Raw genomic sequence first — 26,484 nt, forward strand, 5'->3', positions numbered from 1 at the left:
TGGGGAGACGGGAATGAAGGATGGGGAGACGGGAATGAAGGATGGGGAGACGGGAATGAAGGATGGGGAGACGGGAATGAAGGATGGGGAGACGGAAGCGAAGGATGGGAAGACGGGAATCAAGGATGAGGACATGGACAGTATGGGGCTGGGACGGAACAGGATGACGCGGAGGACGTTGGGACTGAACAAGTATGGGAAGCTGGTGGGCGGTGGGAAGCACTCAGATGAATGGTGGTCGAAGAGGGAAGAGCAGAAGAAAGAAAGAGAGGCAAGGGGAGGGTTTAGGGGGCACGCCCAGAACGATAGGTGGAAGGGGAGAGGATCGCGGAGTTAGCTGGGTATGATATGCTGGACGCGTTGTAAACTGTGAGTGAGACTGCATCTTGCTTTCTTTATAATAGCGGAGGCGTGAACTCTCTGGCCTACGACAGCAACTGGCTTCTCGTTGATCTATAAATTCCACTTACAAATACAAAATTTACAATCAATACATTCAAGTTCGAGAAGTTCGTGGTCGTCCAGAGTTTGTGATGCTACGGCACGTGACACACCAACCCGCCAAGACTCGCTTATGATTATTCTCCCACGAGAATTCGACCCGAACTTCAAGGTCACCACGACAGTCTTTACTAACGTTGCAGCAACGCCCGTCGTCACGACACCGCCGTCAAGATGAAGCTCAACGTTTCCTACCCCAACAATGGCACCCAGAAGCTGATCGAGATCGAAGATGAGCGCAAGCTCCGCGTCTTCATGGAGCGCCGCATGGGTCAGGAAGTCCCTGGCGACAGCGTCGGCGATGAGTTCAAGGGCTACGTCCTGAGGATCACCGGCGGCAACGACAAGCAGGGTTTCCCGATGAAGCAGGGTGTTATGCACCCCACCCGTGTCCGCCTTCTCCTTGCCGACGGTCACTCCTGCTACCGTCCCCGCCGCACCGGCGAGCGCAAGAGGAAGTCCGTCCGCGGTTGCATCGTCGGCATGGACCTCTCTGTCCTCGCCGTGAGCATCGTCAAGAAGGGCGACGAAGACATCCCCGGTCTTACCGACGTTGTCCACCCCAAGCGCCTCGGCCCCAAGCGCGCCACCAAGATCCGCCGTTTCTTCGGTCTCAGCAAGGAAGATGATGTGAGTTCTCTCATAGCTTCTTCGCCAATCCTCTTTGTTTTTGCAAAGGATTGAGTCTGACGGCCATTATCTATAGGTCCGCAAGTTTGTCATCCGCCGCGAGGTTCAGCCTAAGAAGGAGGGCGCAAAGCCCTACACCAAGGCTCCCAAGATCCAGCGCCTGGTCACTCCCCAGCGTCTCCAGCACAAGCGCCACCGCGTCGCACTCAAGCGCCGCCGCGCGGAAGCCTCCAAGGATGCTGCCGTACGTCCACCCCTGTCCACCCATACGCAATCTCGAATGCTAACAAATCACAGAGCGAGTACGCCCAGATCCTCTCCAAGCGCATCAACGATGCCAAGAGCGCCCACGAGGAGGCCAAGAAGAGGAGGGCTTCGTCGATGAGGCATTAGAGGATGAATCATGAATGCATGATTGGGTCGTGGAATGATTACTTTGGCGTCGGCACGAAAATATCGGTGTGGGCTCCCTGTATCTGAATGAAAACTTCGGGATTCTGGGCATGGAATGGGGCGCTTCTTCATACCACTGACTGCTCAAGGCAGCTGTCTCTTCAATATAAACAATTGCAATACTTCACGACCCCGACCCATGTGTTTGTATTGTTCTCGCTTTCCGCCGGCGTGTCTACCACCTCGCATAACCCTTACTACTCTACCGTCTTGAATTATGTCCTTTATTTGTCAAGACTTCGAGGAATCTTGCCTACAACCCGAACTAGCACCCCATTGCCCTTCTACTTCAAGTACATACCCCATCTAGCAATCTCCATACTCGAAACCTACCTCCACAACAGAAAAACGACAAAGTGTTACCCCAGGATATAGCCCTTTACCCTTGACCCTTTATCCTTACTAACACAACATCTTTCACCAACTCAAGCAATGCCTCTCTATGGTAATCTGGCCATATCTCCTCGGCATAGCGTGTAGGGGTTATGTGAATGCTCTCGATGTGTGCTTTTACTGTCTCGATGAGTCGGTTGGGTATGGGATGTGATGTAATGCCATGCGTTTAATAGCACGGTTTAAGGCACGATTGGGGCGGGTGGGTAGGAGGGAGGATGGCATGGCGTGTTGAGGGAAAGTGGTCGTGTGTCTTATGAGAGGTTGGAGAGGTTGGGGGTAGAGTTCGAATTGGCGGTGCTTGAAGTGTGCTTGAAGTGTGCAGTGAGAGGGAAAGAGTGTGGAGAAGATCTGGGGTAAAAGGAGGTGGTAAAGATGTCAAAGGGGGTGTTGGGGTAGAGGTACATGGACCATTTCATCTCTTCTCTCCTTCTGTTTATTGGAGGGTTGGTTTCTTTCTTGATGAGGAGGTTTGAGGTGTGTATACATGTTCACCAAATTCAACCTACTGATAATCTGCAGTGTGTGTATCTCAAGCATGGCAAGAATTATATATAAACCTACACTCTAGCTGAAGAACGATATACAGCTATGTCATGCAATGTACTGAGCTCTTGATACGCATCCGTGATTACACGATGGATCACTTGCGGGCATCACCCCATGGGGTTTGCAATACCTTACGCTTTGGTTCTCGAGAGGTAATCCACATGCTCAGTAACCACCTCCTTCCTGCACACAAAGCGTGCTGGATTTGATATTAGCACAGTGTTTTGCATGGACGTGATAGTTTGGACATGTGCATGGGTCCATCGATTGCTGCTTCCATGCGAACCTGCTCGACATGGTCCCCTGCAATGCGGCCTTGAAGCGAAGGGTCTCAGTACTTGGAATAACCATGTTCATCACCTTCACACACACACATGCATGCAAGGCTGGAAACCAGATCATCGGTCATGCATGTCTTTCCAGTAAAGATCTTCCACCAGTCCTTCGCGTACAGCATTCGCACGTAATCCACCCCCTCCACACGCTAGTCCTGCACATCATATCCCAATACCATGAGAGGCGGGTGGAGTGCAAACCTAAACCCCCTCGTGGACGTCCAGGTCCGACCCATGTTTCGCGAGCGCAGATGCGAAGCCGAATGCGGTCGAAAGAGGTTTAGGGTGGAGTGGGGACGGCCTGGAAGACATCCTGTGACTTGATTTTGAGGCAAGTACCGGCTGACTGCGGCGAAGACAAGTCTCTAGATAGATGGTGATGCGTCTAGTGGTTCGAAAAGTTTGGGTTTGGGGGGTACGAGAAGCATACTGATAGTGTTCGATCGTTTTGATGCGCTGAGACTTGCATCTGTATTGGCTGGCAGTCAGCTAAGTGCATCGTATCCAAGGCCATCGAGGGTTAAATCTCGACACTGACTCGAAGAGATGAGCACGTCCGATGAAAGTGTGTGTGTAGTCGATCATCGTCCTTACGCACTCGGGACGCAAAACCGAGAACTCTCGATTGCAGAGTCATGCATACCGTTGCTTGCGATCGAACACTGAATCACACAGTAGTGCGAACTTTCGCGAGTCGCGTACTACAGTGCGCCTCCCGGGAACCCTTAACGTTCAGTGATGCCGTTTTCTGCTTAGGGTCTTCTCAAAGCGGACGTTAAACTCGAAACTGTACTAGTTTGAGCCGGTACAACAAGGATCCGGGGCGGAGGAAAGCAGATAGAGTTTCCAGATGCGGGCGAAGTGACTGCAAAGGGAAACGCGCTGCCGGTGGAGGTCCGAAGGGGTAAAGGCGTTGGAGGATACGGTTGCGCCATCTGATCAGCGCGCGCACGTGCACCCGTAGTTAGAGTAGTGGTAGTCATGACTTGTGAGAAGAAACGTTCATCTTCGCTAGTAAAAGTTCGGCGGAGTCGATCGATAGGGACACCTTCCATAAATGCGAAATAGCGTGATCTAAGTGAATTTTCAGTCCAGTCGAAGCAGTCTCAAAATTTACTAATAATGGCAGTAGCTAGATGTAGAAGCGTACAGACTGGCAAACTTTGCAGAGACATAGAATTAAGTCTTCCGAATAGTTGTGTCATTTGACCTAGACATTGTTTGGGCATGGACAGGTGAATGGTATGGGTGAAGATCGTGGTTCATGACTGGGATTTACCCATAATTCTACTGAATCTCTACTCCCGAACGTGCGGATGGGTGTTTGGCGTTTGCTACACAAGGGGTCCAGGGATGGCATGGAAAATACCGTGTATCCCTGCCCTCAGAATACAAAGTTTAGCTGCTGCAGTTCTAGTCAACGATGAATCATGAGCGTATCATGCGAGTAGGGAAACGCTCGTTCGTCTCGTTCAAATGTCAATTTGATTGACACTAGCCTTGCCACAACTGAACGCAAGGATGGAATTTTGAGACTCGGTACCACTAATGCAAGAGCAGCTCAACCATATGCTGCTTCTTTCTTCAGAAATTGAGCTGCTCCGCGTGGGACCTTCCGTAATAGGGAAGCAACCAGACCACCATGGCTTCAACTCTAGATGGCTGCCCCGAAGGACAGGCAAAAGCGGTTGCAATCCTAACTCCCCTGCACCAAAACGCCGACTTCTTTTGAACCATGGAACTCGTTACTTGAGATCGTGCCTTTTGCCTTTAGTCGGCGGGTGCGTGCTTGAAGAGGAAAGACACGCTCTCGCCGTTGTGTGTTCGTCTACAAGCCTCGGCGAGCTGATTGAAAGTCAGAATTGAAGATTGGTGTCAAACAGTTCCCGACTTACAGTAGGACTGATGTCGATCGTTTCGATGCGGTCGCAAACCTCCTTCTTGTCCTCGTGAGGAACAGTGTTGGTAACAACGATCTTTTTGAGTTGACTGCCATTCAAAGCTTCAATGGCGTTGCCGCTCAGAATGCCATGAGTGACAATAGCGATGGCGTCTTTCGCACCACCCTGCTCGATCAGCACACTTGCAGCCTTGACAAGGGTACCGCAAGTATCGGCCATATCGTCGACAAGGATGGCTGTTCTGCCTGTAACTTCTCCAACTAGTGTCATTCTTGAGACTTCGTTGGGGCGAGTGCGCTCCTTGTGGATGAGGGCAAATGGTAAATTGAGGCCGTCAGCGATCGAGGTCGCCCTGTAGACACGTCAGCCCCCCTGTGGTTATTGCTATGAGAAGTCTCCAAGGGTCGGCACGTCGTCAATACAGCGTTGAAATCAGGTGGCACTGGACTTCCACAAGTTCACGTAAAAGTCTTGTAAGCAGGAGAGACTCATACCTTTTCGCGCCTCCCGCATCTGGACTAACAATGACACAGTTCTGGACATCGCAGTTCTCACGAATCCATCTCAACGTACTCGGTTCCGCATAGAGGTTGTCCACGGGGACGTTGAAGAAGCCTTGAATCTGACTCGCATGGAGATCCATTGTGATTATGTGGTTGCAGCCAGCGGTTTGTAGCATGTTCGCCATGAGCTTAGCCGTGATTGGTGCGCGTGACTTGTCCTTTTTGTCCTGACGAGCATATGGGAAATTTGGAAGCACGGCGGTGATACGACGTGCAGATGCTGTCTTGCACGCATTGATCATGATCAGAAGCTCCATCAGAGCATCGTTGATGTCGCCAGGCGGCGTAGATTGCAAGATGAATACTGTTGTAAGGTAAGCTATGCTGTATTGCATGCAAACACCTGACCATCCAACTGATAAGACATACCATCTTCGTCTCTGACAGACTCGCCAATGGTCACAGACGTCTCTTGGTTTGAATATTGCAGTACCAAGATCTTGGTCAGCTCTATTCCGAGCCTGAACAATGTCAGTGAAGCTCCAAATGTGGAATGAATTAAGTTTGTCCACGCTCAAACAATAGGCAAAAGCTAACGAGACGCTGAGGCAGCAGTAGTATCGTATGATACACGGTGCTGTTCTATATGCAGCCTGAGGGGCATTGAAGAGTATCCACCCTTTGCGGATAGAGTGGTGAGGGGAATCTCGCAGAAAATCAAAGACAGATGAAGTCGAACGTACCTGTCAGCCACAAGGCGGGCAAGCTCCGGATAGCTGTTTCCAGTGAGTAGCTTGATACTGTTGGTAGCCATGGCGGCGCAAATTTCTGAGTGTGTCGGCACTCACCTCGTTGTCGGTCTTAACTTTTCTGTGCAAATGGCGGGCACGGACCTCACGGACTATCCTAGCACCGATACCGGCACACGTGACAGAGTTCCACGTAGCGAAATCTGGCTGTCCTTACGATGTCGAAACTTTGGGATCAGTCATGTACACTCTATTGAAAATCTGATGTTATTCTATGTCGCAAACCTTGTGTTATTCTGGAAGGGGGTTCAAAGCACTTTGGTTCAGGCTGTCCGATTTGAGCCAACACCTCACGCAAAACTTGAAACGAGGTCTGAACCAAAGCCTAGCTCAGCTGTCCTGATGTTTTTTTTGACATTGCTGCCCGACTCTGTGCCTTGTCTATCGAGCTTTTGACAGCTACATTGCTGGTACCGCAACCACAACTTCGAGCCATCAAACACAATAGTGCTAGCCGTCTTTAGCGACAAATTGATTAGTAAGAACTGACGCACCACTTCTCCAATCCAGCCTGAACTTTTCGCAAACTTTGCGCTGGGACCGCAATCGTGGAAAAGGGGAACTGTTGTTCTGTTGACTAGGCACTCTGCAGGCCAAGGGCTGGCTGAGTGCGGGCTAAGGATATCATCAATTTGCAAGGGTCCGAAAAACATCACACGTTTAGGACGGCACGTTTTATGCAAGGATTAATTCCTTAGCCAAAGGATCTAGCCCTGTGAAGCTATAGCTTGATACGTCTTACGCCACATACCTGTGTTCCTGCCGCTCCACCCCTGTCAAACATCTGGAACACTACGCCAAGTATCTCCCACGATATGTCATCGTCGACAAATCACCCCGTCAAGATATGAACGTTCATAATGTGCTGAAACAACGCGCGATCTGGGTATCGTTACAAAGAAAGTAGTAGGAAAATACACATGGCCCCATACAAACAATGGCCGAGACTCCACAACGAAGTGAAGTACAAACTAGGCTGGGCCAAAAACATGAACGAAAAGCCTCTCATGGATATGAGGTAATGAAATCAACGTGGAGGTATATAGTAAAGTTGGCGTTGCCGTGATAAAATTAGAATAGAAAGAAACAACGTTTCGTATGACAACATTAGCAGGTCTGCTCGCACATGTGACCAATCGCCTTCTCGATGTCAGAGAAGAGATCGAGAACATGGCCATCCGCGTAGATTTTGATGGACTCAGTCTGTGTCCTATCGGTCCGAGTGCGACTAGGCTCTGTTTTGACGGGACTTCGCGGTGGTGTTGTCTCTGCAAAGTTGTCGCGAGCACCACGAGTTGCAGTGGGGTTGAGCACGATGGCTGCAGCAACATGTTCAAGTAACTTTTGTCGAAGTCGCAAGCGTCTGTTCTCGGCCTGCTCTAGCTTGGCAATAAACTCATCGATCGAGACATCGAGCTCGGCGAGGGCTTCCTCTTGTTTGAGAAGAGATTCGCGGGAAAAGATAACCGTATCTCCGCGTCGAAGATTTGAGATCATACGACTATGTAGTTTTTGACGACCAGCCCTTAGAGACTTGTATGTTCTACGGAGGTAGTCGCAGCGTTCGTCCAATGCTCTCAGTTCCTGTGAGGATGTTAGAAGCCATACTTCTAGGCGATCGAGTCGACGGAGCTTACCCTTGACAAAGAGGCTACATCGCGCTTGTCTAGAACTTCGAAATTTGAAGATTGATCGCATGCTTGTTTATGGAGTAGTTTCTGGTCGGCATCACACATGCGCTTCGACGCCTCAGACACGCGCATGCCTTGGGGTAACTTCCAGTTATCCACAGTTGAAGGCTTAGAGCTACCTCCTTCAGAGCATGCCCTACTATGTTTGTGAGCGCTGTCACTCTTTTGATCTGTAGGTTGACCGTGAGCTACAATGGATGATTCCGACATGATTCGGGTATGAGCCGTGATTACTCGGGAGGAGATAGGATCCCGTTTCTCGGATCGTGGGGAACCTCGGTTTGGCGACAGCGAGGATACGAAAAAAGGAGTCGACGATTCTGATGGAGGCGTGGGAAGTGGTGTGTGGGATTTGGGTGACCGCTTGGTATCAGTCGCACTGAGAGGCGTTCTCCTGCCTGACGCCGCGGACGCTGACATCATGAGTAGTGGCTTGGCCATCTTCATGTCGAGCTTGAGCGGAGCTGGCGAGCCCTTGCGTTCGAGTGTAGGTGATTTGGGAGGTACTTCTGGTCGAACTTCGTAGTCGTCGATAATGTAGAATGTGTGCATATCCAACGAGGGATCCGGACTTGCTCGACGGGGGGACCGCGGTCTTGAATTGGGGGTGAGCATCTCTGACGAGTTTGGCGGCGTGCTTTGCTGTGTCAGAATCGGAGAAGGACCACTGACGCAGGACATCAATGCATCGCCAAACGGACCAACTCTCCAGTTTGCTTCTGGAGAGTTGTACGTCCGGTCGTAACTGAAGGAAGCATCTGAAAACTTGCGAAGAGGTGGTCGTCCCGGTATTGTTGCTGAGGGATGTAAGCCTACGGTTATGAAGTGGAGTAGCTTGAAACTAACGAGAGTCAATTGCGATTTCTTGCACAGTAGTCATGGTTGCTCCGACTTCAGCTATGCTGAAATTCCTCCTTCTTGACATTGTGTTGTTGCGTTGCCAGAATGGCACCTTGTCTGGCAGAGTCGCAGTGTCGCTAAGTGAAGTAGAAGAACGGCCAACAGATAAGGCGACCAATTTGTCGGACTTTGCTGACGGCCAGAGCTGGTACTTGGAGGGAAGAGTTTGAGTAAGAGTCGCAGATGATGGGCTTTGCTGGATATCGTTTAGCGAAGATACTCGACGATGCAGGTGGTAAATCATATGGATGAATATCTGGACATAGATAGAGTACCTACACTTCTCGAGGATGGTCCCTGAGTTATATACACCGAAGATACATCGACTACCGGCCGCATGCAGCTGGAAATATGTTCCATGATAATCGTTTGAGGTACCCGTGGCTCGCTGTCTGAGGTACAAGGTTGTTGAGACTTGGAAAGACGGGTATGTCAAACATGAGAACGTTCCCTGCATATGTATGATAAAAAACAAGGGAGCGATGTAATGTGGCTAGCTCGACATACTATTGATACACGCAGTAACGAGGTCTTCCCTGCACAACCAAGTAGCTAGCAACGGCGATATATCCAGACTCGCAGTGGCGCAACAGAAGTTAGGCGAAGCGAACGACGGGGTGAAACGTGAGCTTCCCGTGTGTGGCGGAAGCGTGGGGAAGCTAGAACGTCACCGCGTGTGGACCAGTGTTCAGAAATGATCTACCAAATGTCACCAAGGTTTTCACCATGCTTGATTGTGCACGTGTTGATCGAAGCTTTTGATCTACAATTTAGGACCGTAGTTAGCGCAGCACATTCGGTCACTTGCCTACGGGCTATCACGAATCCCTTGACAGTTTCAGTGCTTGGGACGGTGTACTGTTGAATGACAAAGGAATTACTGTGCGGAGATGACAGGCTGGCCGAACGGACATTGAGCAGTTGCAGTAGCATGTGGTTGAGAAAAGAGGTGTCGGCGCCGAGGACAGTTTGTGATTCGGGAGACTGTTTCCTTGATCACAATCGGGACGTTCTCCACTCGCATTTTAGATAAGAAAGGGATAGTGCATGCCGATCCGCGACAGTCGGAAGCTTCAGAGTCCCGGATTGCACAGAGGAACAAGCAGGTGCGAAGCGAGCGTGGCTCTCATTGGCCTGAAACGCAGCCATTTCTCACGACCCCCTGGCCAGACCGACTACGGCACAACCCTCGGAACCTATACCACGTTGACATGCGTTTGAAACCAGGTTCTGCATGCGTCGTGCGTGCCGTGGACCGCAAGGCTGCGGAGCACTACATGGCCCTTCCTCGCGCAATGATCTCCCTGCTACGCGAGTTGAATAACATCTCTCACCTCCATAAACCTTCCATAGGCGAGCACTTGCTAACCGGAAGAGCTGGAGCCCCATATTTCTCAGTCATTCCTTTGAGTACTTCGTGAGATGATGCATTGTCACCCGACCGTGTAAAATTCCTTGCTGTCACTGCACAGCCTCGGCGAAATAAATGCTATATGCTCTCAACACCGACTTTCTTTCTTAGCACTCAACGACTGAACGTAGTGTTGCTGCATCAGAGCCGAATACATGGCAGAGCACAGGCCTAGACACGTTAGGTATAGCCTCCCATGTACACAGTCGTTCTCACAACATCACGATCACGATGCTAGGTATATTGGACAGTGGAACATGCCGTTGAGCTAACAGTGGGTGAGAAATGGATTTCTAACGTCGTATTTAGCCTAATTTGAGTTTACAGCAACTTTCTAGTCTTTGAGTTTCAAGTTTGCGCGAGGCAGGCGGACCCACGTTCAGAGGATGATGGGGACTACAGACGCGCAAGGGCTCATACATTCTAGCCTCGCTCTACACCCGTGAACCGTGTCAGTCCTCGTCTCTAAGTGATTTGTAAAGGAGAACCTGGCTCCTCTGGGGCTCCCTAAACCGTTTCAGGCTGTTATCCTTGTCTGTTCTGTGGCCTGAGATTGGGCTTTTCATACTCACCCACATGTCGCTAACTTCCTCAGGTTGCATACTAGACTTTTGTGGTTCGCAGCCATGTGGCAATTTCAAGGTTCTGGCATCTTTGATAGCCTAGTCCACCTCGTGAGTCACAATCAAGACTGACCTTACAAGGACGCATGCAGTGGCCGAAGAGTTCAGTCGGTAGTTGCTGTATGTAACCTTTTTCTCGAAGCGAATCTGCTTGGTGTATACCACACATGATTTCGACTCTGCCTACCCGTCTCCCTGGTCTTCTCAACTCGCCAGCCGCTCATTTCCTAGATCATTGTTTTTTAATTGAAAGAATGGATAACCCCATATAAAAAGGTTCCCATACAGTCGCATCTTGTATTCGATCAGACCGATTGATACCCAATGTGAAGCGGCCGACGGAGACGTCGCAGTAACCGGGAAACCTAATCATAAGAGACACAAGATGGACGAGGAACATTACAACTTTTGGACACATGATCAAGACATCAGCCCATTCTCAGCTCTTCCACAGAGCGACTCATTGACAAGCCTTTGCGTGCCATCACTATGAGCATTCTGAATCGTACCATTGCAGCCCTCTTAGTTCTAGGAGTTTTTCCCCGTGCTACCCCACACAGCTCCTGCAGTAGCCGTCTGAGGAATATTACTCATCGACGAGACATTGTAGACCCAAGCGATCGGATTATACCAGACATCGGCTCCCCATGCCTTCTTTACCATGGCTGAGTCTAAGCTTTAAGGCTGTGACTTTCTGTGTTTCAAATGACCACAGGTTGCACCCAAATCATTCCAAAATCCCACAGCAAAGGTTCCCATCACCAACTCGAACATTACCGATTGTGCGTCATCGTAACACATGTTGAATTCTTGTTTGTGGTATTTGAATTGTGAAAAGTCGTCTGAAACATAAAAGTTGCGTCACTCACGTCGTGACAAGATTCAGTCTGAACATTTTTATGCAACAAATCCAGAGGAATAACTGTACTCTGCTAATGCCTCGCAAACGTTATAAAACAGTTCCAATAAGGTCTTAAGAACTGCCCAATTTGGTCCTTGCTGCCCACATCTAATTAGTCTGATTAGATTACGATATGTAGTTATACATTGTCGATACTGTGATAACCCCCTCTCAATGATATTGAACTTGTACACAAGCAGAAAGGGTTTCCGGGAGAGGCTTCTCGGTCCGCTTGACTGCTTTTTTGGGGTACCTACTGTCTTTCCGCAAGCGAAGCGGGGGTTTCGCTAACAGCCATGAAGAGATTAGGGCTATAAGATGCGGTATATACGTCCAAGTGATATTTGGAACGTAACGTAACTTCTACTTCTCAACCATATGTTGCCTATGCAAGTATTCGATCCTTAATCCATAGATTCTGGTAGCGAAAGTTGTGTGGTGGATAGGAGCAAATCAAAAGCTTGGGTAGTGTGCGTATACCGTAGAAGGCTTTGCGAATTAAGTTATCGACATACCGGCGCCCGTGTAGAAGTGAGCGAAAGTTGGTCCGTTCACAGATCTGAGACTCAACAGTTTACTAGCGTATCGGTAGTTGAAGAGGGGATCAAAGGCGAACACCTGCAGTCGAACAATTCTTCATCTTTCTGCCAACCAAGACCGAATGATACGCGTGATAGTTGAACCTGAATGATCGCATATTAGCTCCGTGTACACTGAACAGGACCTCTTGCGCTGGCTTGACATAGTAAATCGATCATTTTGTACATGTATGATACATATGCAAAAGCTTTGTGTAGCTTAGGTATACATGGACGGGCAACGGAATTTAGTATCTCAGACTACGCTACCCGCCTAGAGGCATCGGTTCCATCCACATGGTCAACTAACGCAGCTCAACACCCAGCCTCTCTTCAAGCAAGGTTCGCAATCGCTCGTGCATCTCATTTGTCTCTTCATTTGTGAGTGTACGCTCCAGACTGCGGTAGTTGATACGGTAGCACATGCTCCTGCGACTTGTCTTGGGATGTTCGAATTCATCTGTGAGTCGTACATCTTCGACCAGATCACCGCAGACTTCACGCGCGATCTCCATGACATCGTTCTCGTGGAAAGCGGGAGGAGTAGGAGCCGCTGGTGGGACCTGGTTTTGCGTTTGTACTGCTCCCGGTATCGTCGAAGATGCCGGTGGATGGGTAGCTGCGGCACCCCCTGCAGCGCTTGAGCTACTTCGCAACCAGAAGCTCACATCCTTGAAACATGCGGGGTACTTGCTGAACGGAACGAATCGTCGGATCGGCTTTTGTTCGCTGAATTGAGAGAGGAAGCGTGCATCCTTCGACCAAAACAGGCGGATGTCGGGTATCGAGTACAGCAACATGGCGATGCGCTCGAGACCGATACCAAACGCCCAACCAACCCTGTGGGGCATTGATGCATTGTTGAGAATTGGTTGAGAAACAACACCGCAACCGAGCACCTCGAGCCAATCGCCTTGCCAGAAGACTTCAAGTTCCCAACTCGGCGATGTGAAGGGGAAGTAGGCTTCTACCCAACGGACTTTCAGGGGTTCATCGGGTGTTGAAGTTGTCGCAGATGCGTCGGCTGCGCTCTTAGCGGCGTTGAATATAGTGACGACCATGTCTTCGAGACTGCGTTTCAAGTGGGCGGCGATAGCCTCAACCTCTTCCGAAGAGTGGGTTGTCTGTAGCGGATTGCGCTCAGCGTGAATCGTTGGATTTAGATCTTCGACTGTAACATCGTGTTTGGGGATCTTAGATACATCGTCCCATATGATTTGGGCGAGCGTTTTGCCTTCTTTTTCGGCCTGCTGTCTGTCCCATGTTCGCGCTCCTTCCATCTGATGGAAGACAGGGTAATGACTCCGGTCGATAGCGTCTCGTCGGTACACATCTGCACTTATGAGGTAGCCTTCACTCTCGTTTTTGCGGAATGTGTCAGCTTGATGTGCTGATGTGTGTGTCCTGAGTACGGTGTCTTTGTTCAGGTAGTACGTATCTGTTTTACTCCGGCCGACATGGTCCAGCGGGAAGCCTAACGAGTCGAAGTTCTGGCCAGTCGTGACTATTGGGAAGAGGGTGTTGTGTGCCTTGTAACCGGGGAAGCGTGATTCGATCAATTTGCGGGTTATCGTCAAAGGGTGGTCTGGTTGTACATGCAGACGCCGAGGAATTGCAGCAAGAATTGACGAGGGCGTGTTCATCCATTCGTCGGTTTTGTAGGTATTCCCCTCTATTTTGATTTCATCTGACGATGCTTCTGGTTGGTGTTAAGATGATGGTCACTAAGCATTGTCCCAGCACTCGATTGAAATTGCCGGGAACAACTGGAAGTGCAAAGATAAATCAACGCGATGTAAGAGCCAGATAACTAGATGCAAAATAACAAATCGTCTTGCGGTTGGTGGCAGAAGAAATACCACGTGACGTCGACTCACCAGAAGAGCTGAACCTTGCGGTATTCGGCCGCAGCCAAGACGATAGACACGGCTTCTGTATCCGCCACAATGCATTTCGACTGAGCTGACGGCACAAGACCGCAGAGACAGGTTGTATCCGCATCTTTGTCGATGATATAGCCGCGATGGAGTTCTCATGCAGCGTCGCGTCTCCAGAAAATGCGCGCCAAGCCGAGTCGGCGTCTGTGGACATTGCTTACCGTGAATTTTCGGCTACACAACAAAGTCCGCTCAACTCACCTCTCGTGCTTAAGACTACAGCTTCTCGTGCTGACTACATGAGGCTTCTGTCCAATTCGGAGCAACATGGCGGTCCTCACCACGAAGGTGAGCGCACCTGAGCTGCAGAAGAGCAAGGATGTAAAGAGCACGCCAATACACTATCCCTTCTGGTTTGGTGGGAGCGCAAGTTGTTTTGCGACTCTGTTTACGCATCCTTTGGATCTTGGTATGTTTCTTTTATCTGGTGCAGGGATCATGTTAACCATTGCATAGTTAAGGTATAACCAAGCCATCCAGCCGATCACGATATCGCGCTCACAAACTTGCGCAGGTCAGACTGCAAACACAAGCAGCTTCTGGGGTACGGCTGAACATGCTACAAATGTTCGGCCATGTCGCCAAGACTGACGGGATCATGGGACTGTATCGCGGTGTTCGTACTCTGCAATTGTTGGTTTGCTCCTAACTAATGTCAACCAGCTGTCTGCTGCGCAGCTGCGCCAATTGACCTACAGTATGACCCGTTTTGGCGTCTACGAATCGATTAAAGACCGCGTCACGACCGCCGAAAAGAAACCGTCGTTCCTCGTCCTCGTTGGCATGGCATCGGTGTCGGGCTTCCTCGGAGGTGTAGTCGGAAACCCTGGCGACATACTCAATGTGCGCATGCAGCATGATGCGTCACTACCAGCAGAGAAGCGACGAAGATACAAGCACGCGCTGGACGGCGCCATCCGCATGGTACGCGAAGAGGGCGTAGCAAGTCTGTGGAAGGGCGTGTGGGCGAACTCGTCGCGAGCGGCATTGATGACCGTGGGGCAATTGGCAACATACGATGGGTTTAAACGCGCACTGCTGGACTACACACCGCTCAAGGACAATCTCACGACTCATTTCACGGCCTCCACCCTTGCGGGTTTTGTGGCCACGGTCATATGCTCGCCCGTCGACGTTATCAAAACACGAGTCATGAGCTCCAGCGAAAGCCTTGGGGTTGTCAAGCTCGTCACAGATATCACAAGATCAGAGGGCTTGGGCTGGATGTTCAAGGGCTTTGTGCCGAGTTTCATCCGCTTGGGACCTCAAACGATCCTCATTTTTGTCTTCTTAGAACAGCACAAGAAGATATACCGACAGCTTCAAGGCTGAGAAAGGACTCTTATAAATATTGAACAAATCTAAATCTCGTGTCCACTATCAAAGCATATTCTGATATCGTATCCGGCGTCGTGGATATAGTGTGTACACATATGGCGTGTTTAGAAACGCTACTACAAGCTTTTGTACTTAAACCTGGAAGCGTTGATCATAAGAAACACTCCTCTGGATCTATATCGCAAAACCCCAGTGCTCAGTTCCAAAGTCTGTTTGCCAGCGCTATGCGGGTCATTCCATGATTAACGAACTAGCCCATGGCACGATCAGGTCCTCCTCGAACCAAGCCTCGTGTCATAACGAGAACGAGGTATGAGACATCTGAGAGCATGGAGAAAGTGACGAGAGTCGAGCTTGGGAGCGGCTAGAAGCTGTGAAGGATGGAGAAGGTGAATTTCTGGAAAGCAAAATCAAGTAGGCAAACACGAGTACGATGAGGCGGTCAAGAAGGAAAGGAGAACAAAGGCGCGATAGTAGTGAATTCCAATGCAAGCTGTCTCCAAATCACTTTCGCGTTCGCGAAGTCTTAGCGATTAATGAACCAAGATCTGGCATCACAGGATAAGTTGGCAGGCCAAGATGACAAAGGTAAAGACATAACGGGACAGTAGAAACATGAATTTTCCATCGAGGCAGCACATAACTGCTGGGATATACCCAATCCTCTCCAGACACAAGACGCGACATCTAGTCAATGCGTATCTACGCCAAACCCAACCATCACCAAACCTCACTAAGAGTCGTGGACAACTGAACCAAAGAGCCAGCGATTCTGAGCTCTGCACTCGATACTTAGAGAGCTGGCCTCGGTACCGAAGGCCCCGCTCGTTGTGACCACGTACGGAGCATCGTTGCAGGCTGAGAAGCAGTCCATGAACAATCGTCCTTTGACGAAGAGACAATACTGTGATGGACATGTAACTCGTTGCTCATTGCCTAATGTGCGATCATTCTCCAAATGAACGCATTAATCTGTTCCATACAATCGAAATTCGAAGTCCCCTCCTCAAGCTCTGAAGGGCATTCCTCTGAACTCCTTTTCTCTCTTCTCAGAGAACCGGGCCTGTGCGCGAATGGAAAATGGGTGGTTTGGAATAGTGGATTGATGCTCGAAGAATGGTGATATGAATGTCGAGCGATGGCGATATGAATGTCGAGGATCGGCGACATAAGATTCTTCGGTCAGAAGCGGAGCTTTTAACAATTGATGGCATTTATATCGACATTCTTCAACTATCAATTCACTATCCTAAGCTCGAGATCCCGCTCTTCAACTTGGGCCCGCAACAACTCAATCTCAGTATCAAACTGTTCAGCTCGCTCTTCGGCCATTTCCTTGTCTAGGAGAGCAAACTCGTAATCCGCCTCTTGCTCTTGCGAACGGAAAAATGGTGATATGGAATAGTCGATTGATATTCGAAGAATGGTGATATAGATGTCGAAGAATGGCGATATGAATGGCGGTATGGAATAGTGAATTGATAGTCGAAGAATGTTGATATGAATGCTATCAATCGTTAAAAGCTCCGCTTCAGAGCGAAGAATTTCCAGCTCTAAATCGCGTTCTTCGACTCGGGCCCGCAACGACTCGATTTCCGCCTCCGCCTGCTCTGCCTTCTCCTCTGCCATCTCCTTGTCAAGAAGTGCGATCTCGTAATCGGCTTCCTGTTCTCGCGAACGGAAAAATGTTGATATGGAACAGTGGATTGATAGGCGAAGGATGTCGACATGGAATAGTAAATTGATGTTTGAAGAATGCCGGTTTCGATGTCGATATGGAATGGTGAAAAGATATTCGAAGAATGCTGATGTTGATGTCGATGTAACTATTCTCTCTTTCCTCTGAAAACTCTTTTAGTCGGATCAGAGCTTCCCGCAACCGATCATTCTCCTCTTGTGACTTGTAAAATCCTGCGGCTTCTTTCTCCTCTTCAGTCATGTTCTGCGTCAGCAATTCGGCTTCAGACCGAAAGATCTCGAGCTCTAGGTCACGTTCTTCGACCCGGACGCGAATGGAAGAATGGCGATATGGAATAGTAAATTAATAATCGAAGAATGCCGATGTGGGATATTTGAAGAATGCCGATATGAATGGCGATACGAATGGCGATACAGAATAGTCGAATGGACAGGGTATATGATCCATAACGTGTTCGAGAACATGTAGACGCCGGCAATCGATATAACGATGGTGGAGTGATCTGTAGAGCATCAGTGACCATCAAACTACTCCACATCTGCACGCAGGAATTGGTACACACCTCCCGTCTCCAGCCCGACCTGTAGTTTGGTGGTGTTGATCCCCGTGCCGAGTGTGGAAATGAGATTGTGGAAGTTGGAAGGAGGCATATAGATGTGACCGTCGAGAAGTAGTCATGAATGCTTGTCTTGCGATGTGTCAGGTAGCTGGTTTATCGAAAGAACGGTTGCATTGGACAGCTTGTAGACGGTGGGTTGGATCATGGAAGGGGCTCGTGACCGAGACGGCTAGAGAGACCAACTGCATGCTGTTAGCAACAGCCCTCCAACGCGATTGAGTGAACTGACCAAGTTGTATGGCCAAGTCTGCAACCATGATGGCTTGGCTCGAAGGGTCAGGCCTCGAGAAGTTGCAGTGGCTTCGAGATGAAGTGAATGTTGAGACCGTCCGATGGTGTAGATGCTTGGTGTGCTATCGGAAAGTAGTCGAGTTGTTGAAGCGAATGAGACGCAGTAAGTTCTGCTGTTCAGGGTCAGTCATGATCTGATGATGGTATTGTGTTCAACTCACTGTGGGCTGAGGTGGGTGAGGATAGCCGATGGAGTGATGTGGTTGTGCTGAGAGGAAGACCGTGTGGAGATAGAGACGAGGTTACAAGAGATTTTAAGAAAACACAGCCTCGAACAAGGCGCTACTGCCACTAAGTAGCCGTAGGAAAGGACTGTCTGTTCTCAAGCATGGCGTAGGGTAAGTGCAGAACTATAGGCCCGACTACGACAGGTCAACCCAGGAAATCGCTCCTCGTATGGTGATCGGCAGGTCAGATGGTGCATTGATAATGGAGCAGGTTGAGCTGGAGACACGTCTTGTGGTGTGTGTCATGGAAAGAATCTAGAAGGTGCAACTCAACAACACGTTCTGCCGTTAGCAAGTCCAATCTTGTAATGTATCGGAAGGGAGACAACCACCATAGGTAGAAATGATGTTCTACTTCGCATCGTGAGCTAAGTTCTCGATGTGGCGTCGCAACAAAACTCAGGTGCACTATTGCTCAAAACACCTTGGAGGCTTTGTTGAACAACATGGTATTTCTCATCGGATTACCAGTGTTCTCAATCGTGTTGAGATGTCAGCTCCGAGGTCTTGAGCTAGTTGTATGCAATCAAAAGAAGATACAGAAAAGTGAAGAAGGTTTGCAAGTCGCAACAACAATACTCATTCCATAAAAACTGATAAAAACAAACGAATGCCGCCCATGGGGTATAGTGCTGTGAAATCAAAACCATCCATCCAGAACACCATGCAGTATACAAGAACCAGTCCCAATGCCCGCCCAAAACGCCCGAGAAAAACACTGTCCTAGATCCAAACCAACCTTCCACCTGGCTGTATTGGTTCACCCCATGGGAGCCAGCCCTCTCGGGCGGCTACAACCAAATGAGGATCCCCTCAAGCCGTGATGGAAGGTGGTCCGAAACATAACCAAAAGAAACTCCACTACATGCCCGAATACCACAGAAAGAATCCAAACCACATCCAACTCATCCTAACAAATCAAACACGCCCAGGCAAAATGATCTCGCTGAAGCTCTCACCAAAACTATCCCCAAAGCTCTCCGCATCTGCGGTCAACACGATCTCGCTAAAGTTCTCGAGCATCGCCGTCATCTCCGCGCTGAATTCCTCCGATATCGGTGACAAGTCCATCAAGCTATCTCTTTCGAGCATGGATAGAGATGGCTCATGCGTAGAAGACGAAGGCTGCCAGTTGAAGGAGGTCTGTATTGGACTAAGATCCGGAAGTGACCTCTTAAATCGGCCAGATCGTAGTTCGCGGGAGGGGAGTGGTGTTGATTCCGCATCTGGTGTACCAAGCTCAAAGTCGGGGTCGAGTAAGTCTTTGGGGTACTTGGAAGACCTCAAGGGTGTTTGCGGGAAGTCCTTAGTTTCGCCGACGCAAGACACACTGAGCATGCTGTTTGCAGTGTTGCGCAAACGATCAGCCCAATCTTGCTCCCAAGGCGAAGCATCCCCTCTCTTGTTAACGAATATACCCCGGAGATTGCAATTGAAAACATCTGCATACTCTTTCTGGCGCAACCAATGGTTTTCGTCCTGGAGGGCATTGATGAGTGTTATGAAGCCGACTGGAGGACTTCGCGGCGCCAGCACGGGCTCCGCTAGCTCTTGTCCTGTGACCGAAGTCGAGAGGTCTAGCTGTTGGTCGGCCTCATCAGTTCGCTCCGACCGAGCAATGCGCTCCTTCAAAGTATCGATTTCAAGGTGCTGGCCCCTCACCTGCACCTGCAGACGCATGATCTCCTCATGGGCCTCTGTGTGCTCGTGATGGAGTCGTTCAAGGTCTTCAATCTTCACCGAAGCTTCCTCATGCCTCTTAAGCAAGTGCTCGATCTCGAGCTCCTTCGTTTCGATGACCGTTTGTCGCTCCAAAAGTTTGAGGCGCGTAATCTGATGCTCAGCCGTTAGAGTTTGCAGGCGTTCCAAGGCAGTGTCGTTTCCTCTCCTCTCGGACTCCACCTCCTTGGCTTTTTCCGTCCACGGGGCTGGTCCATGCACAATCTCGACACTGTGCATCAAGACGGATGCGTATTCATTCCACTCATCGATGATCGACACGACATCGCTCATTTGTGACATTCCGTTGCCCCAGTAATAGAGCAATAGATTGACGAGATCACAATCCAATCTGAGCAAAGTAACGTCTGGGTTAAAGGTCTCGGTGACGATCTTTACCGCATTGATAGCCCATTGTGACGCTTCAGTGGCAACCTGAGTCAAGTATGCATCCTGCTGGACAAGTGCTTCCAGGCCTGCTGGGTATTCAGGATACATGCCATCCTCTCGAAGGGCGCCGAGGTGTTTAACCAGCTTGTTCGCGGCCAGCACAGCCTTGCTGCAAACAGCTGATGGTGATTTGAAGTGCTCCAGAACGTCTGATGCCTGCTCGGCGAGCTCCTCGTTGGTGGAGATCAGGAACACTAGAAACGTGTTCACGACTGCGAAATTTGACTCCAAGAAGCCCAGATTAGCAGTGATAGAGCAGGCTCGGAAGCGAACCTCGTCTTCGGGCGCAGCAGCAAGGGCATCGAGGTGACTCTGGAGTAAGGCTTCCTGAATCTTTGTCACGCGGCCGAAAGACCCGGCCAGATCGGCATAGTTGACCTCGTCTGCCTTAAGTGCACCGAGACCCTGATCCAGAACCTTTTCAATCGCAAGAATTTCTTGATGCGAAGGCCCGAAACTCGCAAATCGTGACAGCGTGGAGACCGCCATAGCCGACCACAGCCGTTCGCTCCCGTTCTTGATGTTTGCGAGATGATATATAGCTTCGACGCAAGACAGCCGGGCTAGGGCTTCTTCAAGACCGCCATTGTGGCTCATGTCACGGTCGTTGGTAGCGAAAAGTGAGCTAAGAAGCGAGGCTTTGAAGGAGATACGTTTTGCCGTGAAGTAAGCTCCGGTAGCCTCACCATTGGAAAAGTCGTCTGATCCGACCTCAATCCAGACAGCGAGTTTCTCAGTCAGCTCGTCTCCTCTCAATCTGTCCAACTGGGCAGATATCTCCTTCTTTGTCGCATGAACGTTCGCCGTGCGGAGTCGCCTATTCATCTCCATGACCTGATTGAAGCGGCCAGTTGTTTCCTGAACTTGAGTCTCGGTCATGGTTTTCGAAGACTCGGCGTCAGCCATTCGAGATTGCAGCTCAAAGATGAGCTCGCGGAACTTGGTGATGAGCTCATCGCGCTCCTCAATGACCGCAGACTGGTCCAAAAGGCGCTGGAGATGTTCCGCAAGCTCGCTGTCCTTAACCTCGAGTTCTGCACGCATCTCGTCGGCTTCCTCCATCCTTTGAAGCTCAAGCTCCTCGTTCAGCTCCCTCAGGCTCTCGAGATCCTTAATGACGAGGTCCTTCTCAACCACACTCTCCTCGAGGTCATGGTTCTTCGAAGAGAGAACTTCCACCATCTCTTCCCATTCGTTGGAAGCATCCACTTGTTGCTGCAAATCGCAGACAAAGGCGTCCGTGTTCTGCAGGCGCTCCAAAAGCGACGCGTTCGTTTGTTTTATGAGATCCACCTGAGAGGTCTCCTCCTCGAGCTCTAAGATACACGCTTTGTGCTCCTTTTCTCTCTCTTCTGCATATTCTTTCAGTCGGATTAGCGCTTCTCGCAACCGGTCATTTTCCTCTTGCAACTTGAAAAAACCTGCCGCCTCCTTGTCCTCTTCGGTCATGTCAGTTGTAAGGAGCTCGGCTTCAGATCGAAGAATTTCTAGCTCTAAATCACGTTCTTCGACTCGCGCCCGCAGCGCCTCGATCTCCGCCTCGGCCTGCTCGGCCTTCTCCTCCGCCATCTCCTTGTCTAGGAGAGCGATTTCGTAGTCTGCTTCTTGCTCTTGTTGTGCCTTTGAGAGTTGTTGGTTCTCGACCTGAAGAGTTGTGACTTGCTCTTTGGTCTCCAGTACCTCTTGGTGTTGAGTTTGGCATTTCACCTTGAGCTTCTGGATGATGCCGTTGAACTTGTCACGGTCATCTTTGGCTTGTGTGAACTCCTTCAGTTGCTCCTGATACTCGGCATGTTGCTTCTCGAGATGTTGGATTTTGATCTGGAGAGCATCGGTATTGCCAGACCTGGAGGTCCGCAGAGAGTTGTCGGTGGTCGATTGAGCAACACTAGAATTGCTATGCCTAGAGCTTTTCAGAGCACTGTCGGTAGTTGTGGAATTGGCGACGCTAGGCTTCCTCGCTGGTGCTGGGCCTCGCAGAGTAGATCTTGTTGTGGCAGGCACCACGGACTGGCGCTTTGAAACAATGCTGGATGACCGTGACTTGAGAGTGGGGGCAGGTGCAGGTGCAGCAGCAGGTGCAGCAGCTCTGAGTTTCACAGCAGGCTTTGGTGGGGGTGGAGACACAACCCTCAGGATGTTGGCTTCCTTGACGAAGAGACCATGCTGTGCAGGACAGTCAAAGTACCGTTCACCGCGGACAGATCCGTCGTTCTTGCCCGTGGCAGAGCTAAGCTCTATACCAAGCCAAGTACCCTCAGAGACATGGATCGGTCCAATGTACCGAATGGTGCCCTGCTGCTGAGCCAATGTCTCGACCGTTTGGCCGATCTTGTATGAAGCCATCGCGACGTGGCAATAGCCAGTCACTGGCGAAGAGGTGGTGGAAGGTGTGGTGGTCGCAGCTGGTAAACGCGTCGTCGTCGCGTCGAAAAGGTAGTTGTGTCGGGGCGCAATCGCTTGCAATGGCAAAGAAGAAGGCGTGAAGAAGAGAGCAGAAGTAGCAGAGCAGCAAAGATGCAAAAATTACGCGTCCTGAGACGTGTATAGAAGTTGTAGTTGGTGGTGGTACAAATCCAGAAACTCTGATGTGTGTGTTGAAGAAGGAGGGAGGGAGGAGGGGAAAGAGCGCACATAACGCTCATGACTTGGCATTGGCATTGGCGATCATTCGGGGGGGGCGCTTCGTTTATCCGAAAGAACGCCAAACGGATCTATCCGCCTATATGAGGCTGCAAATAAGTGGGGTTGGGCATCTACCGGCTCGGTCTGGACGTAAAAGACCATCAGTTCGTGCTACGCCGCACTAGACTAACGTAGATTTTCGACCATACTACGCCCAAGCCAGACTGCCTGTGCAGAATATGTATGTGAGATGCTCCAGCATGTTCTAGCCTCGACGTAATTCATTCTCATTATCGTCCGACAACAGCCATCGCCATGGAAACAACACTACGTCAACTCCACTTCTCCTCACACTATGAAATTCTCATTTGATAGTGCGAACCAGAAATGCTATGATATCCACCTCCCCAACGGACAATCTACTGACGTCTCGCCACTCTTCCTAAGTCCTTTGCAGTCGCAGCTCTAGGCCCGTCCACCCCGTTCTTCAAAATGCACACGTCACATAGAAACAGAAGGACATCGAAGTATACACAAGCTCCACGTGATGCGAAGCTCAACCAGCCGACCACTTGTTTTCGCACGTTTAGTAAAGGATACATATCATGACTCTAGCCGTGAAATGACACATTACCGTTCAGGTTCGATACAACACGTGTCCCTAACCCAACACGTGTCCCTAACCACCACACCACTTATCCCTCCAACAAATATCAGTATGATTAAGAGCAGTTCGAAATATACACCAAAAGGAACTAGCCGCCAACGACTACACTGAGCAGTCATGTCCTGATGCCTACAATTACGATGAGAAGAAGTGAAGGAGGTATACATCACAGAGTAGAGGAAAAAAGCCAAGCACAAAACATGATGTTAGATAGTGCAGTATGGAGAGTGTGTGAATAGCACACGAAAAGCTGCAGTGAGAAAGTGAATGCTCGGACAACATGCATCAAAACTGGAACTACAACATATGTCTGTCATATAAAAGGACATATTACAGATCTACACAGCCCACGCTACCTTATGAAGAGGTCAGTTCCGCAATCCTCTGCTCGATATCCGGAACCGCACGGAGTTGCAGTTCGATATCCTCTTTCTCGCTGCGTCGAGTTAGCACACATCCGCATTGACATTGATAGAACAGTAAGGAAAGGGTGGTGGGGGACTTACTCCTCAAGTTCCAACCTCCTCTCAGCATCTAGCTTAGTAAAGACAGACTTCCCCTGCCCATCAAACTGCAGTATCTTCTCATGATACTTCCACAAACTCCTCCGATGCGACACGGTCATAAGCGTGATGCCCAACCGCTTAGCTTCGTCGTACATGACCTTTTCAATCTCTAGCGTGACGGACGACGTGCATTCGTCTAGGATGGCGTATCGAGGGCGGTGGTAGAAGAGGCGTGCCATTGCGACACGTTGTTGCAGTCCGCCGGATAGCACATCTGTCCACTCCTGCTCTGCGTCCCAACCTCCCGGGCGGTCAACTATGGACTCGATTTCCACGACGGAGAGGATCGAGTAGAGATCTGCGTCTGTGATGCCTTTGTCGCGCATTTCGCGCAAGTTGTCCGGGTAGATAATTTGCTGACGCAATGTACCCCGGGAAAGGTACGGACGCTGTGGTACGTAGAAGATGTCTTCGAACGGTGGTTTCCGTACTTTTCCACCGTACACAGGCCACAAGCCGCCCAGTATGCGGAATAGACTAGATTTCCCGCATCCATTGGGCCCGACGATGAGGAGGTGATCGCCGGGCTTTACGCTGAAGGTTAACGCGCGTACAAGCACGTCACCGTTTGGTGATACGATGGGTACGTCGATAAATTCAATGTCCTCGCCCTCAGTGACGGTGCCGCGGCCGCGTAGCACGGCAGCATTTTCCTCTGTGTCGGCAGAGGAGACAAGGTTCTTCTCGAAGCGGCCAGCTTGAATATCGTCGATGACGTCGAGAAGGGTAGAGACGCGTGATGTGTAGCCTGCGAGCTCGCTGATTTCTTTGTAAGAGAACATTACGCGACCAAAGGCGTCCGAGGACATAAGGAGCATGCGACGGTTTGTGACGAAGCCTGAGGGTGATTAGCAAATATGGAAAGTAAAATATCAGTGGAGATGCCTACTTTCCGTCCGGTCGCCCATGCTGTTTGAGTTCGATCCTGGCACTGTGAAGAATACAGGCACACTGCAAAGTAGCAATCCCAACGCGCCCCAGAAGTACTTGATGACAAAGTCTTCCATGACGCCGTGATATAACCGTCTTCTTAGTATCCGGTTGACATGCTTGATGAGTGTAAAATACCCCTTGTCCAGTGTATCTTTCTCCGCCTCATGTCCGTGATAAAGTGCCACCTCCTCGCTATAGTCGATCAGTCTTGAGTGTTGAAATCTGAATTCGCCCTCCAGCCGTGCTTCATCGGCAACGTATTTCCCGAATGGTGGAGTGAGTGCGCGCATAACGTTTGCGGAGATCTGGACGAGTAGACTCATGAAGAAGAGGCCCTCACCACCTACGCTTCGTGACAGCGAGTAGTTGTATATCACAATATCGAGGACGGGCTTTGCGAGGTTCGAGTACAGCTCCGCGAGACTGTTAGCGAATTTAGCTACATCGACGGTGATGAGCTGATCTGCGTTCTTGATGCGGTCGTCTAGAGCGGAGAGCGTGTAGAATGTCATTTGCGAGAGGTATTTGTTGTGTATGTAGTTTGTGAGGCGCGTGCGGTATTGTAGCGAGAGCTTGCACTGGTGGTACGAAAGCTGTTGTTGTTAGTTTCTGCCTTCCACAGAGCTCCTTCTCTCTTCTTGCGCCAAGGTATACGACTTCACCTACCATCGAATTGGTAAACGTCGCCGGAATAGCGACCGTCATCCACCAAAGCAACCCCTTCAGAAAATCCTTCCCCTTCCCCCTCACCAGACTGCTGACCAGCCTCCCATCCAGCTCCGCAACATACAAGCTGATCATCGTTCTCAACACCAGAAACACGCTATGACTGATGATCAACCGGAGCTCCTTACTCTTCCACCCCGGTATGCATATCTTCAGTAACCGCAATAGATTCTTGAAGAACTCGCGGTTCAGCTCGACCTTCTTGCGTCCATCGCCTTCTTTTGTACTCTTCGATGTTGCGCGACGCAGCGACGCGGCCTTTTGCTCGGCGATGGCATTGCGCACGCGGTTTATCAGCGCGACGAAGAGGGTCAGGTAGACGGCGCGCGAGATGCGGGTTCGATGTTGGAGGTAGAGCGACGTGAGGTCATTGACGGCGGACTTTAAGGATGCGCTGGAGAACGGTTTCGATAAGACGGCCATGGCTACCGTGGGAGAGACATGAGCATGTCAAACGTCGAGCATGCGGAGGTTGCGGAGCGACACGAAGAACGCGGATCGATGGGTTA

At 50.2% G+C, this 26,484-nt stretch overlaps 10 protein-coding genes across 10 annotated transcripts in view; 4 read left to right on the plus strand and 6 right to left on the minus strand.

Moving 5' to 3' along the window:
- The window catches only part of P153DRAFT_312754 (DUF453-domain-containing protein), a 2,685-nt gene extending 2,200 nt beyond the window's left edge, over positions 1–485 (plus strand). Inside the window, exon 2 of the mRNA XM_033664856.1 lies at positions 20–485. Within this exon, the coding sequence (XP_033525180.1) occupies positions 20–337 (318 nt within the window). The 3' untranslated portion in view covers positions 338–485. The remainder of the gene's footprint in view (positions 1–19) is intronic.
- A 156-nt stretch (positions 486–641) lies between these two features.
- Positions 642–1,702, plus strand: P153DRAFT_395219 (40S ribosomal protein S6-B). The gene is made up of 3 exons (XM_033671384.1): positions 642–1,131; positions 1,208–1,375; positions 1,429–1,702. The coding sequence occupies exons 1-3, from the start codon at positions 676–678 to the stop codon at positions 1,522–1,524; spliced, it is 720 nt and encodes a 239-aa protein (XP_033525181.1). The 5' UTR covers positions 642–675; the 3' UTR covers positions 1,525–1,702.
- P153DRAFT_204913 (uncharacterized protein) lies at positions 1,506–2,095 on the plus strand. The gene has a single exon (XM_033662524.1). It carries the CDS (start codon positions 1,612–1,614, stop codon positions 1,957–1,959), a length of 348 nt encoding a protein of 115 aa, XP_033525182.1. The 5' UTR covers positions 1,506–1,611; the 3' UTR covers positions 1,960–2,095.
- A 2,536-nt stretch (positions 2,096–4,631) lies between these two features.
- On the minus strand, positions 4,632–6,079 carry P153DRAFT_384021 (ribose-phosphate pyrophosphokinase 4; the record flags this gene model as incomplete). Its single annotated transcript, XM_033670295.1, has 5 exons — positions 4,632–4,706; positions 4,757–5,114; positions 5,257–5,629; positions 5,695–5,786; positions 6,009–6,079. The coding sequence occupies 5 exons, from the start codon at positions 6,077–6,079 to the stop codon at positions 4,632–4,634; spliced, it is 969 nt and encodes a 322-aa protein (XP_033525183.1).
- A 698-nt stretch (positions 6,080–6,777) lies between these two features.
- P153DRAFT_204996 (uncharacterized protein) lies at positions 6,778–9,194 on the minus strand. The gene is made up of 4 exons (XM_033662525.1): positions 8,945–9,194; positions 8,612–8,861; positions 7,712–8,562; positions 6,778–7,658 (listed from the first exon to the last, which is right to left on the minus strand). Exons 1-4 carry the CDS (start codon positions 9,023–9,025, stop codon positions 7,182–7,184), a joined length of 1,659 nt encoding a protein of 552 aa, XP_033525184.1. The 5' UTR covers positions 9,026–9,194; the 3' UTR covers positions 6,778–7,181.
- Positions 9,195–11,994: 2,800 nt separating this feature from the next.
- Positions 11,995–14,194, minus strand: P153DRAFT_205021 (phenylalanyl-tRNA synthetase mitochondrial precursor). Its single transcript, XM_033662526.1, has one exon. It carries the CDS (start codon positions 13,819–13,821, stop codon positions 12,484–12,486), a length of 1,338 nt encoding a protein of 445 aa, XP_033525185.1. The 5' UTR covers positions 13,822–14,194; the 3' UTR covers positions 11,995–12,483.
- P153DRAFT_365448 (mitochondrial carrier) lies at positions 14,126–15,930 on the plus strand. The gene is given in 4 exon segments (XM_033667827.1): positions 14,126–14,524; positions 14,536–14,538; positions 14,628–14,731; positions 14,779–15,930. 4 exon segments carry the CDS (start codon positions 14,383–14,385, stop codon positions 15,445–15,447), a joined length of 918 nt encoding a protein of 305 aa, XP_033525186.1. The 5' UTR covers positions 14,126–14,382; the 3' UTR covers positions 15,448–15,930.
- Positions 15,931–16,689: 759 nt separating this feature from the next.
- P153DRAFT_384025 (uncharacterized protein) lies at positions 16,690–17,082 on the minus strand (the record flags this gene model as incomplete). Its single annotated transcript, XM_033670296.1, has 1 exon — positions 16,690–17,082. The coding sequence occupies one exon, from the start codon at positions 17,080–17,082 to the stop codon at positions 16,690–16,692; it is 393 nt and encodes a 130-aa protein (XP_033525187.1).
- A 1,692-nt stretch (positions 17,083–18,774) lies between these two features.
- On the minus strand, positions 18,775–23,046 carry P153DRAFT_365449 (uncharacterized protein). The gene has a single exon (XM_033667828.1). The coding sequence runs from the start codon at positions 22,802–22,804 to the stop codon at positions 19,208–19,210; it is 3,597 nt and encodes a 1,198-aa protein (XP_033525188.1). The 5' UTR covers positions 22,805–23,046; the 3' UTR covers positions 18,775–19,207.
- A 1,061-nt stretch (positions 23,047–24,107) lies between these two features.
- On the minus strand, positions 24,108–26,398 carry P153DRAFT_384027 (uncharacterized protein; the record flags this gene model as incomplete). The annotated part of the gene is made up of 4 exons (XM_033670297.1): positions 24,108–24,186; positions 24,257–25,154; positions 25,206–25,842; positions 25,916–26,398. 4 exons carry the CDS (start codon positions 26,396–26,398, stop codon positions 24,108–24,110), a joined length of 2,097 nt encoding a protein of 698 aa, XP_033525189.1.
- Positions 26,399–26,484: the final 86 nt, after the last annotated feature.

Source organism: Dothidotthia symphoricarpi (genome assembly GCF_010015815.1).
Source record: "Dothidotthia symphoricarpi CBS 119687 unplaced genomic scaffold P153scaffold_7, whole genome shotgun sequence".
Taxonomy (NCBI): Eukaryota; Fungi; Ascomycota; class Dothideomycetes; order Pleosporales; family Dothidotthiaceae; genus Dothidotthia; species Dothidotthia symphoricarpi.